We start from the raw sequence: 13,490 nt of genomic DNA on the forward strand, positions 1-13,490 counted from the left end.
CAAAACTATCTTTCTGAGCAATTTCATTAAATGCACATGTGCCACTAGAGCTTTATTCAGGTATACATGAAACAGACATAATGTGACCACTTAAATTATTAACCTGCAACTACTTGTCAAAAATTACATATTCTACAAAAGATACCCAAATGCAAGATCAATAATCTCAAGTAATTTAGGTTCTTAACACAAGGCAGGTAATATTAAATAATAATGAAGCAAATCGAGCATGAGTTATTAAGTTCAGCCATATGCCTACTAGTCAAAATCTAAAAGTACTCAAACTTTTAGACACTCGAGTATTTAAAAAAAGTTTTATTTCTTTATTTGTACAAGACTCAGGGACACCTTTAAACATATCAAAATATTTATTACAATACCAGGATTTTACATTCCAACAAATGACACGCCTTTTCATTATATTTTTAAATTTTACCATATAGCTACAATTAAGAATAAAAGAAATAGGTTAACAATCATTTATAATCCATCAGATATTTTGTAATCTTTCACAATTCAGTGTTAAACAGATACTTTGGATAAATATAAATAAACAATTCAGCTTTCACTTGGCCTTTTCTGTATGTTTTATATTGAATTTAAAAGTGCACCTTTTAACTTAAAGTGCAGTTTTTAACATTTAGTTATGTGAATGTCAGCATACCCGTTGTGAAGATCCATGTACAGACTGCTGGATTTGATATGAATGTGAATTTCATTTGTTTAACAGACTGGTACAGGCGGCACGGTGGCTCAGTGGTTAGCACTGCTGCCTCACGGCAAAGCTGACGTGAGGGCACATTCTGAAATGAGAATCTTTGGGCGGCATGGTGGCGCAGTGGTTAGCACTGCTGCATCACACCGCTGAGGACCCGGGTTTGATCCCGGCCCTGGGACACTGTCCGTGAGGAGTTTGCACATTCTCCCTGTGTCTGTGTGGGTCTTGCCCCCACAACACAAAGATGTGCAGGGTAGGTGGGTGAGCCACACTAAGTTGCCCTTTAATTGGAAAAAAAAAATTGGGTTCTCGAAATTTATTTGAAAAGAAACAGACTCGTACAACGTGTAGTCCGTGATATTTTTAACCCTGTTTTAGCCATTGCTTTTCTTTCCATGTATTAGTTTTCTTATTAAAGTTAAGCGGAAATATCAAGTGTTCAATATCACAGTGATGATACATGGAAGGTTGAGGCTTTTTAAATATAAGTATCCAGCTCCATTATGAGCACCCATTTGCTGCAAACGTTGTTAGTTTTTCTGTTCCCCAGGTACAGAACATAAAATGTTAACTCATTACTTCAATGCAGTACCATTAATTTGGCTTAAATATGCTTGCAATATGGTGCAAGGTAAACCCTAAAACCACTCTCTACTTTGCGACTACAGAATGAGTCACATTTTACATTTCCATAGATAAAACATCACTTTCTATACATTAATACTGCATGGGTTTTAAATCTTAGTAAAAATTGGGAGCAAATTTAACCATTCTATTTAGTAAATGGGGATTTCAAATTCTTTGGTTAACAGTACAAACATTTTTTTAAAAGACAACTTTTAAAATGTCTAATACATTTTACAGCAATGAGGAAAATCTCACATTTGATCTCTGGATTTAAAGCCGCTCTAATGGTAGCACAAATCATGCTTCATTCATCCGCATCATACGATAGTACAAAGGTTTATCCTCAAATGTATATTCATTTGTAATGTGCTGAATGATACCGCCTTCCAGCAATTCTTCTCCATACTTAACAGCTTCACCTCGGTCATGAGCCAGACCAACTTGAATCAACCAGTCCACCAGATCACAGCCCTGGAAGACATCTGCGAAGGTTTCTGCACCACACCTGTGTCAAAGGAATGATTCATCCACTTGGTCTGCAAGTTTCACATCACTGTTTCACAGGAAAGGAAACACCAAAAATAGTAGAAAGCGGTGGGATGGTAGGAAATAAGACTAATTATAAACCAACAGATGTCCAAAATCAACTCTCTGCAGCCAGGTTCAACAAAAACATATCTTGGCATTACGCAAAATTTATACACAAAATCCCACTTCCACACCCACACGAACAACACCCAGCTCTACCTTAGCAGCACCTCTCGTGGCCACTGTTGGCAGACTGCTTGTCCAGCATCCAGACTTGGATTGGGAAGACCAAGCCATTGTTCATTGATCCCTTAGCCTATCTCTCTGTCTACCATCTTTAGACTCAACTCAATTGTTCACAATCTCAGCTCTATTTGACCCCTAGCTGAGCTTCCGACCCCTTGGCCAGAATCGTACCAGAATTTGGCAAAGTGTCAGGCTCTGTCTGAAAACTCTCCACTTGCACAAACTAGTTTTTCTCTTAAATAAAAAAAATGAGCGGGCCCTCAAGACCCCGTTTCCCCCCCCACCCCCAAATGGGGCTCCCACAAGGGCCCGTCTAGGCATGTCCCTCTCCCTTTAGGGGTTATAGTTGCCTTTACATCCCTGAGGGATCCCCTGACTGTTTCTCAGTTTGTCAAACCTGTTGTAAACCTCACCTACGTGACATCATGTCAGCGAGCGATGAATATTTAGTGAGGGAGGACCATGTGGTGGGGTGTCCCATTAATAATATTAAAATTGATTTTAATGAGGATCCCACCCTTTGTGGGTGTGAACCTGGAGACGTTGCCGGCAAGGGGTGGGAAAAGACAGGAAAAGTGATTCTCTCCGGATTTTCTGCCCTTGTCACCGTTTCTCTGATGGCGATCTCGGGCTGAAAATTACCCCCTCATATTTTCTTTGTCTACCTGCCTACTTCCACCTCAATAATATCCACCTCTGCCTCAGTCAGTCGGCTGCCAAAACCTTCTTGCGTATTTAAGTTATCTCCAGATTTGGGGCATGAATCAGCGACTCCATTGCGCGGATCGGGGCACAATGGATACATCGCATGTGAGCTCCAAATCGGGCTCTGTGCCAGGCCTTGGACTGATTGTGAGTCCACCTGATTTTCTCCGCTTGGTGTGATCTGGATCTTGCCCTCGCTGGGGTAGAGTTCATCTCAGCACTTCCCACTGGAATAAACCTCCGACCACCTCACACATAGATCTTGTGTGAGACATTGTCATGTGACAAGTGATTTTAGCAAAATTGAAGTGCTATTCTGTTCAGACTAACCTAACCAAACATATTTATCACTGATATCTGATATAAATAAATAATCTGAGATTAACACTTATTAATGCATCTCCTTTTGTGATAAAATTGGCTTTGAGCACAATTTTGTATCTTAATTCTGCTTCAAACATGCAACTTTCCATGCAAGCACTATACAATGCAAATCATTCATCCAGGTTGCAAACCAAAATCATTCACCCAATCAGCAATTCTGAAGGTGAATCAAAATCTACATAAAAAGCATCTGTGGAAAGAAAAATGTTTTAATAAATACAGGAATGTGTTTCTGTAGAGGAAACGTCTGAAATTCTCCAGCTGTTTGCTGGCAGCGGGATTCTCTGATGCTGCTGGCAGTGAACCTCCGCCCATGGGTTTCCCGGCGGCATGGGGTGGCTTCAATGGGAATTCCCATTGACAGCGGTGGGAGCAGAGCATCCTGCCGCCAGCGAACGGTGCACTGCCGAGAAACACACGGCTGAGAGGCCGGAGACTTCCGCCTAACATATTTAAAAAGTGCAACATGTACAAATCGCTCAAAAGTTTCCCCAAATTTTAAGCATTGTATCCTTATTAATTAAAACTACTGCTTTCAATACAATAATATATATTTAAAAGTTTCCTGTACAAAGATTGCTACTTCATTAATTTGTGCCATACTCAAGTGCATAATATTGTAGAGCAAATGTTTACAGCAATGAAAATATTGCTGTGAATTTGAATTATACCAAAAGCCTTTAAGAATAAATATTAGTGGAGTATTAGTAAATCTTCAGAAATAAATTGAGTGTTTCAGATTGAAACAAAACTATTAAGAGTCCAAGCAAATTAAGAAAATGCAATGGATTGCCAATACCAAGCATTGAATAGCACAATGCATGTGTCATGCTAATAGAAACTCATACCTCCTCTCTTTGACAATATCTCTGGCACATTGATGCTTATGATATTGAGAAAACTGTTGGCAAGTCATCCTTATGTCCTCAGTTAATGTATCGTCAGCCTGTACTCCTAGATTTCTTCCATACCATAGGAATTCCAGCCTGTCAGGTTAACCAGAATAATTAACTAATGACATGCCAAAAATTGCCAAATAAACTCTAATTCACAACTCTTGAGCACACTTTGCCATTCTAGGGGTGGAATATAGGAATTGTTACACAAAAAAAAGGACCAAGGTCCATCTGGTTTTCCTCCTACCATCTTGGTGATTGCATGGGGAGCGCAACCATGTTTTCACTCATAGCTGCAAATAACACAGTCCTAAAATTGTACAAAAGCAGCTCTGCGACAGTACAGCAGAAGAAAGAAGTTAGCTTCATAATGGGGTAAGAGGGGTGTGAACCCACATCCACTTTCTACGCATCAGGAAAGTTACACAAATACACTGTTTTATGTCAATCCGTTTTAATTTATAATTATAGTCTAGTGCCTATTCTGAAGTGTGTCATATAAATCAAAGGTTTTACCCTGGTATGCATGTCCTGTCAATGTTTTCCATTGTAAATGTTTATGTCCATATTTGTAACAGAACTGCTTTCATAAGATTTAGATTTATTTTCACGTCTACCGAGGTACAGTGAAAAGTATTATTCTGTGTACATCCAGGCAGATTGTTCCATACATGAAAAGCATAGGACATGTGATAAATGCACGGTCATAGACATCAGGTGAAGCATACGGAGCAGAGTGCTACAACAATAGAGAAGATGTAAATTGGGAAAGTAAAGGATACAGGGGGGAAGGTGGTTGTGGATCCGGCGGGGGCGAATGATGTGTTTCGGGAATTTTATAGTAAACTGTACAAATCGGAACCCCCAGCCGAGGAGGAGGGTATGAAGCAATTCTTGGGGGGGGGTCTGAAGTTCCTGAGGATAGACGAGGAGTTGGTGGAAGGCTTGGAGGCCCAATCGGGATTGGGGAGATTATAGATGGATTGGGGGGGCGATGCAATTGGGTAAGGCCCCAGGACCTGATGGATACCCGGTCGAGTTCTACAAAAAGCTGCTGCGGCCGCTCCTGGTAAAGGCTTTTAATGAGTCCAAGGAACTGGGAGTGCTCCCCCAACGTTTTTGTAGGCATCGATTTCCCTTATTCTGAAGCGGGATAAGGATCCAGAGACCTGTGGATCATATAGGCCGATCTCCCTGTTAAATGTGGATGCAAAATTGCTGGCAATGATCTTGGCCATGCGCATAGCGGATTGTGTCCCGGAGGTGGTAGGGGAGGACCAGACGGGGTTTGTGAAGGGACGTCACCTGATGTCCAACATTAGACGGCTCTTAAATGCGATAATGATGCCTGCGGAGCGGCGCGAGGTCGAGGTGGTGGTAGCCAAGGATGCAGAAAAGGCCTTTGATCGGGTAGAATGGAAGTACCTGTGGGATATCCTGGGAAGGTTTGGTTCGGGCAGGGATTTGTTGACTGGGTCCGGCTGTTATATCAGGCACCGATGGCGAATGTAAGGACCAACTGGGTCCGGTCAGAATATATTAGTTTGTGTAGGTGGACCAGACAGGGGTGTCCACTCTCCCCACTGCTGTTTGCCCTGGCCATAGAGCCCTTGGCAATGGTGCTTAGGTAATCGAACATCTGGCGTGGGAAAGTGAGAGGAGCATAGGGTTTCACTCTACACGGACAACATGCTCCTTTACATAACAGACCCGTTGGGGTGGATAGCTGGGATCATGGAGATATTGGAGGAATTTAGTCGGTTCGCGGGCTACAAATTAAACATGGGTAAAAGGTGATTCAGGCATGGGGGCAGGAGAGGAGACTGAGTGAGTTACTGTTTAAAGTGGTGGGAAGGAGTTTTATGTACCTGGGGATTCAGGTGGCAAGGGACTGGAGTCAGCTCCATAAGTTAAATTTGGGCAGGGTGTTTGAGCAAATGAAAGGGGACTTCCGCAGGTGGGACGTGTTCCCGCTGTCAATGGCGGGGAGGGTACAGACTGTGAAAATGACAGTCCTCCCGAGTTTGTTGTTTGTGTTTCAGTGTCTCCCAATTTTTATCCCTATGGCATTTTTCAGGAAGGTGATCTTGGGTTTCGCATGGGCCGATAAGGTCCCGAGGGTGAGGAATGTCCTTTTGGAACGGTGGCACAGGATGGGGGGCTAGGCCCTTCCGAATTTTATTAATTATTACTGGGCGGCGAATATATCGATGGGTAGGAAGTGCGAGTTTGGAGGCTTTGTTAACAGCACCTCTGCCGTTCTCGCCGGCTCAGTACGCCACAAGCCCAGTGGTAGTGGCAGCCCTGAGGGTGTAGGGGAAATGGAGGCAGCACATGAGACTGGCGGGTGCGTCGGTGTGGTCACCGATCTGTGACAACCACCGTTTTGTTCCGGGAGGGCTGGACGGGGGCTTTGTAAGGTGGCAGTGGGCAGTGATTGAGAGATTTGGTGATCTTTTCATTGAAGAGGGTTTTCCGAGCCTGGAGAGATTAGAGGAGGAGTTTGAGTTGCCGGGTGGGAACAGATTTTGGTACCTGCAGGTATGGGACTTTGTCCGGAGGCAGGTTCCAAGCTTCCCTCGCCTCCCTCTAAGGGGACTGCAGGATAAGGTGATGTCAAAAACAGGGGTTGGGGAGGGGAGGGTCTCGGAAATATATAAGGAATTGATGGGAGTGGGAAGGGGTTCCAATCGGGGAGGTGAAGAGGAAGTGGGGGTAAGAGTTTGGAAGGGGAGTTGGAAGTCGGACTATGGGAAAAGGCCTTGAGGAGTCAATTCATCCTCGTCGTGTGCCAGGCTCAGCCTGATCCAGTTCAAGGTGGTCCATAGGGCTCATATGACTATGGCCCGGATGAGTAGGCTTTTTGAGGAGGTGGAGGACAGGTGTGGGCAGCCCAGCGAATCACGTACACATGTTTTGGCGTGTCCGAAGCTGAGGGGATTCTGGCAGGGATTTGCCGACGTTATGTCAGAGGTCCTGGAAGGGATGGTTACTCCGAGTCCAGAGATGACAATATTTGGGCTGTCAGAGGATCCGGGGGCCCAGGAGGGGAGAGAGGCCGACGTTTTGGCCTATGCCTCGCTGGTGGCCCGGAGATGGATTTTGCTGGGATGGAGGGACTCGTAGCCTCCAAAGTCAGGGGTATGGGCCAATGACATGGCAGGGTTTCTCAGGCTGGAGAAGATTAAGTTCGCTTTAAGAGGTTCAATTCAGGGGTTCGCCCGGGGGGGGGGGGGGGAGAATGGCATTGGAGAATACGGATAGGAAATCTAATATACGGGCAGTCAGGAGGTAGGGCGGTGAGGGGGGGGGGAGAAATTGGGTATGTTATTGTGATGTTGTTGCGTGTGTCGGACCGCTCTGTTGTTTCGAATGCTTCAATAAAATGTTTTCTAAAACAAAAAACTATAGTGAAGATGTATAGCGAGATCAGTTCAGTCCATAAGATGGTCATTCAGGAGTCTGGTAACAGTGGGGAAGAAGTTGTTTTTGAATCTTAATCATAAACTTGTCACACTGTAATTACACCCTCCCCCAGTGAGGGCACTGCTGTGTTATCACAGACAGAAGAACATAATTGCTGTCACATTTTAAATATAGACATGTAGGTAGATACAGCTAGGTAGGTAGATAGTCTGAATATCAATGGCAGCTGCAGGACTTTAAAGCTTTTTGATAATGTAGAAATTCTCTGGTATCACAACATTTTTTTTTTTAAACTTCCCCTTGACATCTTTCACTGTTACCACTGGTCAACCAGGTTGGCATATCTTCAGTCACAATGACAGGACAGAATATACTGTGAACGTCATGACTGCAACTAATTACATGAAATGAAATGAAATGAAAATCGCTTATTGTCACAAGTAGGCTTCAATGAAGTTACTGTGAAAAGCCCCTAGTCGCCACATTCCGGCGCCTGTTCGGGGAGGCTGGTACGGGAATTGAACCGTGCTGCTGGCCTGCCTTGGTCTGCTTTAAAAGCCAGCGATTTAGCCCAGTGTGCTAAACCAGCCCCTACAATACGTGATTGCAAACTGGCTAAACTCCTTTGCAGCAAAAGGCTTATCAGGCAAGTTCTGACGCTCTCCTTTTTCTCTGAAGTTTGTCATCAGGAACACTGGCAGTACGTGGGTAACTGAGATATGCAGGTTGCACTGATGGTCAATCAAAACTCTCAGCATGCTGGTCTAATGCAAACTGCTGGAGCTGCTGCACTGTCACTTATTTTAAGAGACAGAAGTGGGTGTGTGCAGATGTATGAAATAAAATTATTTACCTCTTTTTACATGGAAGAATGATTAAATGTTTATCAAGTCCAAATATGCCAAAGGAAATAAAACCCTGAAAGGAAACAGGAATGTGGATTAATTATTTACCATTACACTTCAATTGATATTAATCACTAAATAGATTAACGTTTACTGTTGAAATATCACAACAGCGTCACATAAAGCTGGCATTTCAGAAATACAAACCTGACCAAAATTAAAGATTATACAGAAGAACTGCAGCTCAACGTAAAGGCGACCTGGCTCATGATTAACCAACCACCACAAACAACTGGACACATTCTGAAAAATGAAATAAAACAAAGAGAGACAAATCAAAAAGCTATTTATACAATTGATGCAAGTACAAGCTCAGTGAAACAGATAATGTTCTCGGCAAGCATTTCCCACAGTAATACTTAGGTCAACTAAAATGGCAATTGCCATTGCTCAACTGTGACAAGCAGCAGCATAGGGAGAAAGACATAGTCAGGTGCTCCATTCTTGGTTATTCATTTGCCTTCTCCAGCAGTCTGCTGAAATTCACTGTCAAGGCTCACATGAATTAGAGGCTCTTTGGGAGCACTACTGGAGGATGAACAGAGGCTATAGAATTGTTGAACCAACTAAGAACATCTGCCGGGATTCTCCGAAATCCCGGCCAAGTGTTGACACCGGCGTATACACCGGAGTGTGCACGCCGGCGTCAACGGGTCTCCTGGCCCAGCAATTCACCACTGTTCAGGCGGCTAGCACGGTGCAGGAGAGCTGCGCGCTGCTCCGGCGTCAGAAGGCGGCCCTGCACGGCCGGCGCGGGTCTGTGCATGCGTGTGGTTGCCGTCTCCGCGCTGGCGGGGAGTTTACAGTGGGCCGTGTGGAAGGAAGTAGGCCCCCTCCAGAACGCGGCCGCCCGCCGATCAGATGCCCCCGATCGCGGGCCTGGACCCAGTGGAGGCTCTCCCCGGAGTCAGATCCCCTCGCACCCCCCCCCCCCACCCCAACATCAGGACGTCCACAGCGGCCGCGGGTCCGAACTCCCGTCGGGTGGGACCAGGTTAGAACTGCACCAGTGGGACTTGCCGGGAGTTCGGCCCGTCTCCCGTGGAGAACCGCCGCGGGGGCCTATTTCAGCTGCCTCCGACCAGCGACCGTGCGGGCGCAATTGGTGCCGATTCTCCGGTCGCCGGAAAATTGGCGGCCCGGCATCAGAGCGGCCTGGCGGGAATTTCCCGCGCCTCCAACATTTTTCCAACGCGGCGCGAGCTCGGAGAATCCCGCCCAATCATCTTCAGGTAAGAAGGGGAGGGAAAGTGAGCAAGATAAAAGGTAAACACTACAGGGCAAAAATGAAATATATTTTTTGTTTTTTGATTGAAGTCAAGGAAGAACTGAATAAAAAATGTCAGACTTACAGCGAACAAGCCTATAATGAGAAGCAAGCACAGCAGCACGTGTCTGGCTAACTGTGGATCTGTATTCTGTAAACGCTGTTCTTCTTGGATCAACATGCAGTTTTCAGCTTTGCACAAGGCCGTACATTGTTCTGCTGCAAAATATATCATAAGTAACGTATTGTAGATACAGAAACTACCATTTTATCGTTTTGAGTTTTGTCAATTGCAGGGAAGTAAACTTAACAATATCAGACTCGCAGCAAACAAAGATTCTCCTCTTAAAGTTATTATTTCATTAGTGCCTAGTTGAGAAATCCAATTGTTTAACTCAAAAATACAAGTTGCACCACAAGAAATGCAGCCTGTTTAAACTTTAAACATTTTAGCCAAATTATCAATATCTTCTTAAATACCATACCAGAATGTTTGACGAGATAAGGATTTAGATTAGTATGCGTAAAAGTTGTGCAGTACGTATCATACTTTTGGTATTACTTTTAGCCATCAAAACATTTAAGTTATTAAAACTGAATGCTTTAATAGCCAATCAATATTGGTTTAATAAACTTACCACTCAGTAATGCCTCATTTATACTTGTATCATTATTCTGAACTTGCTGGTTGCCACAACATAATTCACCTTGATTTTCCATTCGACATGCACAGATTTCTGTGAGTAAAGTAGAAATACCTTAAACATCCGCTTCCATACTTAACAATGCCAATAAAAAAAATGTTTACATATGGAATTAAAAGCTGAAATTCAAGTCCATATATACTGTGCTTGCTATTATACCTCAAGCCCTCCAAAATTATTATGCCACGTCTTTTCAAATAAGCACCAAATATAACAGCAGAAAATTTGAGAAAAGTGAATCTTAAAATCATAATTGTTCAAAACCGCCTAACAGAATAACATTAATGCAATCTTAAAAAAGTAGATCAAATTCTACAAACTGTTGAATCCTGTAAAAACTGCAAAATGTATTTCTAGCTACATAAAAAGATATATATTTTGAGAAAACACAATCCAGTTACGTCATAGACAGAAATGGTTGAAAGATTAATGAAATAACCAAGTAATACAAATTAAAATAATTAACTGCAAATGTTCAAATTCAGAAACCAAATCAAAACACATTTTCAGCAGCAGTTCCAAGTATGTCTCTCTCTCAGGCAATCCCTCAGTATTGAGGATGATTTGCTTCCAATCCGGGCAGGTAGGTTCTGCAGTGGCTGAATAGTCCAAACCTGGATCTGCAGACTCGACTACAGGTTTGGCAGGTGGTGTTTGATGAGGTAGATGGGTGGGACGTTCTGGATTCTGCACTCTCCTTCCACTGTTTACATCTGTCCTCCGCGTCCTCCACCCTATGACACTCAAAAGTGATTGGCGCCTTCGCGGATGCTTCTTCTCCAGTTTGTGGTGTTCGAAGGCAAATGATTCCCACGTGAGAGGTGGGGATGTTGCATTTATTTAGGGAGGCTTTCAGAGGGTCCTTGTAGAGTTTCCTCTGCTCTCCTAGGATCGCTTGCCATTGCGGAGCTCGGAGTGCAGCACTTGTTTCGGGAATCTTGTGTTGGGAATGCAGACAATGATTTTTTTTTAAACAAACAATTTTATTGAGGAATGTTTTGGCATTGTAAACAGTTACAGATTACAGAAATATGCAAACATCAATGAAAAGCCAACACTTCAACCAAACCATAATGCACATACCCGCTCCTCTCCCATAGACACTACCCGCCTATTTATCCCTCCTACTCTACTCTAGTCTCCCCCCCCTCCCCCCCGCTGACGTTCACTCTCCCGCGAAGAAGTCGATGAATGGTTGCCACCTTCGGGCGAACCCCAATACAGATCTCAAGGTGAACTTGATTTTTTCCATACCCAGAAAACTTGACATGTCCGAAAGCCATAGTTCGGTCTTCGGTGGTTTTGAGTCCCTCCATGCCAGCAGTATTTGCCGCCAGGCTATCAGGGCAGCAAAGGCCAGAACACCGGCCTCTTTCTCCTCCTGGACTCCCGGGTCTTCCGAAACCCCGAAAATTGCCACCTCTGGACTCATCACCACCCTTGTTTTCAGCACCCGGGACATGACCCCCGCAAATCCCTCCCAGTACCCCCTAAGCTTAGGGCATGCCCAAAACATGAGAACATGGTTCGCTGGTCCTCCCGCGCATCTAGCGCACTTGTCCTCTACCCCAAAGAATTTGCTCATCTGAGCCACCGTCATGTGGGCCCGGTGAACGACCTTAAACTGAATCAGGCTGAGCCTAGCACATGTTGCGGTTGAGTTTACCCTACTCAGGGCTTCCGCCCACAGCCCGTCCTCCATCTCCCCGCCGAGCTCCTCCTCCCATTTGAGTTTCAGTTCCTCCGTCTTGGACTCTTCCCCCTTCATGAGCACCTTGTAAATATCCGAGACTCTACCCTCCTCCTCCTCTAGAGACTATTCTGTCCTGGATCCCTATTGACGGGAGGCGTGGAAAGTCCCGTACCTGTAAGTACCTGAAGTAATTTCCCCTTTCCAGCCCAGCTTTCTCCTCCAACTCCCTCAAACTCACAAAGTTCCCCTCCAGAAACATATCGCCCACCCTCCTCACCCCCGCCCGCCGCCATGTTCGAAACCCTCCATCCATATCCCGGGGGCGAATCGATGGTTATCACAAATTGGAGCCCAGACCGACGCACCCACCTCCCCTGCATGCTTTCTCCACTGACCCCAAATCCGCAGGGCCGCCCCCACTACCAGGCTGGTGGAGTACCTGGCCGGCACAAGCGGTAGGAGAGTCGTGACCAGGGCTGCCAAACTAGTGCCCCTGCACGAAGCCGCCTCCACTCGCTCCCAGATAGACCCTGTACCCACCATCCACTTCCTAATCATGGCTATGTTAGCCACCCAGTAGCAGTTGATCAGATTCGGCAATGCCAGTCCCCCCTCGCTGCGGCTCCTTTCAAGCATCGCCTTCCTCACCCGCGGGGATTTTCTCGCCCAGACAAAGCTCATGATGATTTTGCCAGACCTTTTGAAAGACCGTGGGATAAAGATCGGGAGGCACTGGAAGATGAACAGGAATCGAGGGAGGATTGTCATCTTTACCGTCTGCACCCTCCCCGCAAGTGACAGCGGGAGTGCATCCCATCTCCGAAACTCCCTCTTCATTTGTTCCACCACTCTAGTCAAATTTAACTTATGTAACCTGCCTCAGTCTCGTGCCACCTGTATCCCTAAGTACCGGAAACTTTCCCAAACCGCCTAAATGGCAGCTCCTTCAGTCTATTCTCCTGGCCCCTCGCCTGCACTACAAACATCTCACTCTTGGCCATATTTAATTTGTACCCTGAGAACCGGCCAAACTTCCTCATTGTTTCCAGTGTATTTTCCATTCTAGCCAGTGGGTCCGACACGTACAGGAGCAGGTGATCCTCATAGAGACCCTGTGCTTCCCCCCCCCCCCAAAGTCATTCCCTTCCACCCCTTTGCAGCTCTCAGCGCAATCGCCAACGGTTCTATGGCCAGCACGAACAGCAACGGGGAGAGTGGGCATCCCTGTCTGGTCCCGCGATGTAGTCTGATGTAATCTGACATTATCCTGTTCGTCCTTACGCTAGCTTTTGGGGCCTGGTACAATAGTCTGACCCAATTAACCAGTCCCTCCCCGAATCCAATCCGTCTGAGTACCTCCCACTCCACCCGGTCGAAGGCCTTCTCAGCGT

General features: G+C 45.4%; 1 protein-coding gene across 3 annotated transcripts in view; it reads right to left on the reverse strand.

Moving 5' to 3' along the window:
• Positions 1-300: 300 nt before the first annotated feature.
• Positions 301-13,490, reverse strand: part of LOC140391655 (lysosomal cholesterol signaling protein-like) — a 163,617-nt gene continuing 150,427 nt past the window's right edge. For 2 of the 3 annotated variants that reach the window (XM_072476355.1, XM_072476365.1), the window contains exons 11-16: positions 10,341-10,439; positions 9,788-9,921; positions 8,583-8,678; positions 8,384-8,448; positions 4,057-4,194; positions 301-1,850 (exon numbers count right to left, since the gene is read on the reverse strand). In XM_072476355.1, coding sequence (XP_072332456.1) covers positions 1,643-1,850; positions 4,057-4,194; positions 8,384-8,448; positions 8,583-8,678; positions 9,788-9,921; positions 10,341-10,439 — 740 coding nt within the window. In that variant the 3' untranslated portion in view covers positions 301-1,642. Of the gene's footprint in view, positions 1,899-4,056; positions 4,195-8,383; positions 8,449-8,582; positions 8,679-9,787; positions 9,922-10,340; positions 10,440-13,490 lie in introns of all 3 variants that reach the window. The other variant, XM_072476375.1, reaches the window with a different exon arrangement.

This window comes from Scyliorhinus torazame, chromosome 2, assembly GCF_047496885.1.
Source record: "Scyliorhinus torazame isolate Kashiwa2021f chromosome 2, sScyTor2.1, whole genome shotgun sequence".
In the NCBI taxonomy this organism is placed as follows: domain Eukaryota; kingdom Metazoa; phylum Chordata; class Chondrichthyes; order Carcharhiniformes; family Scyliorhinidae; genus Scyliorhinus; species Scyliorhinus torazame.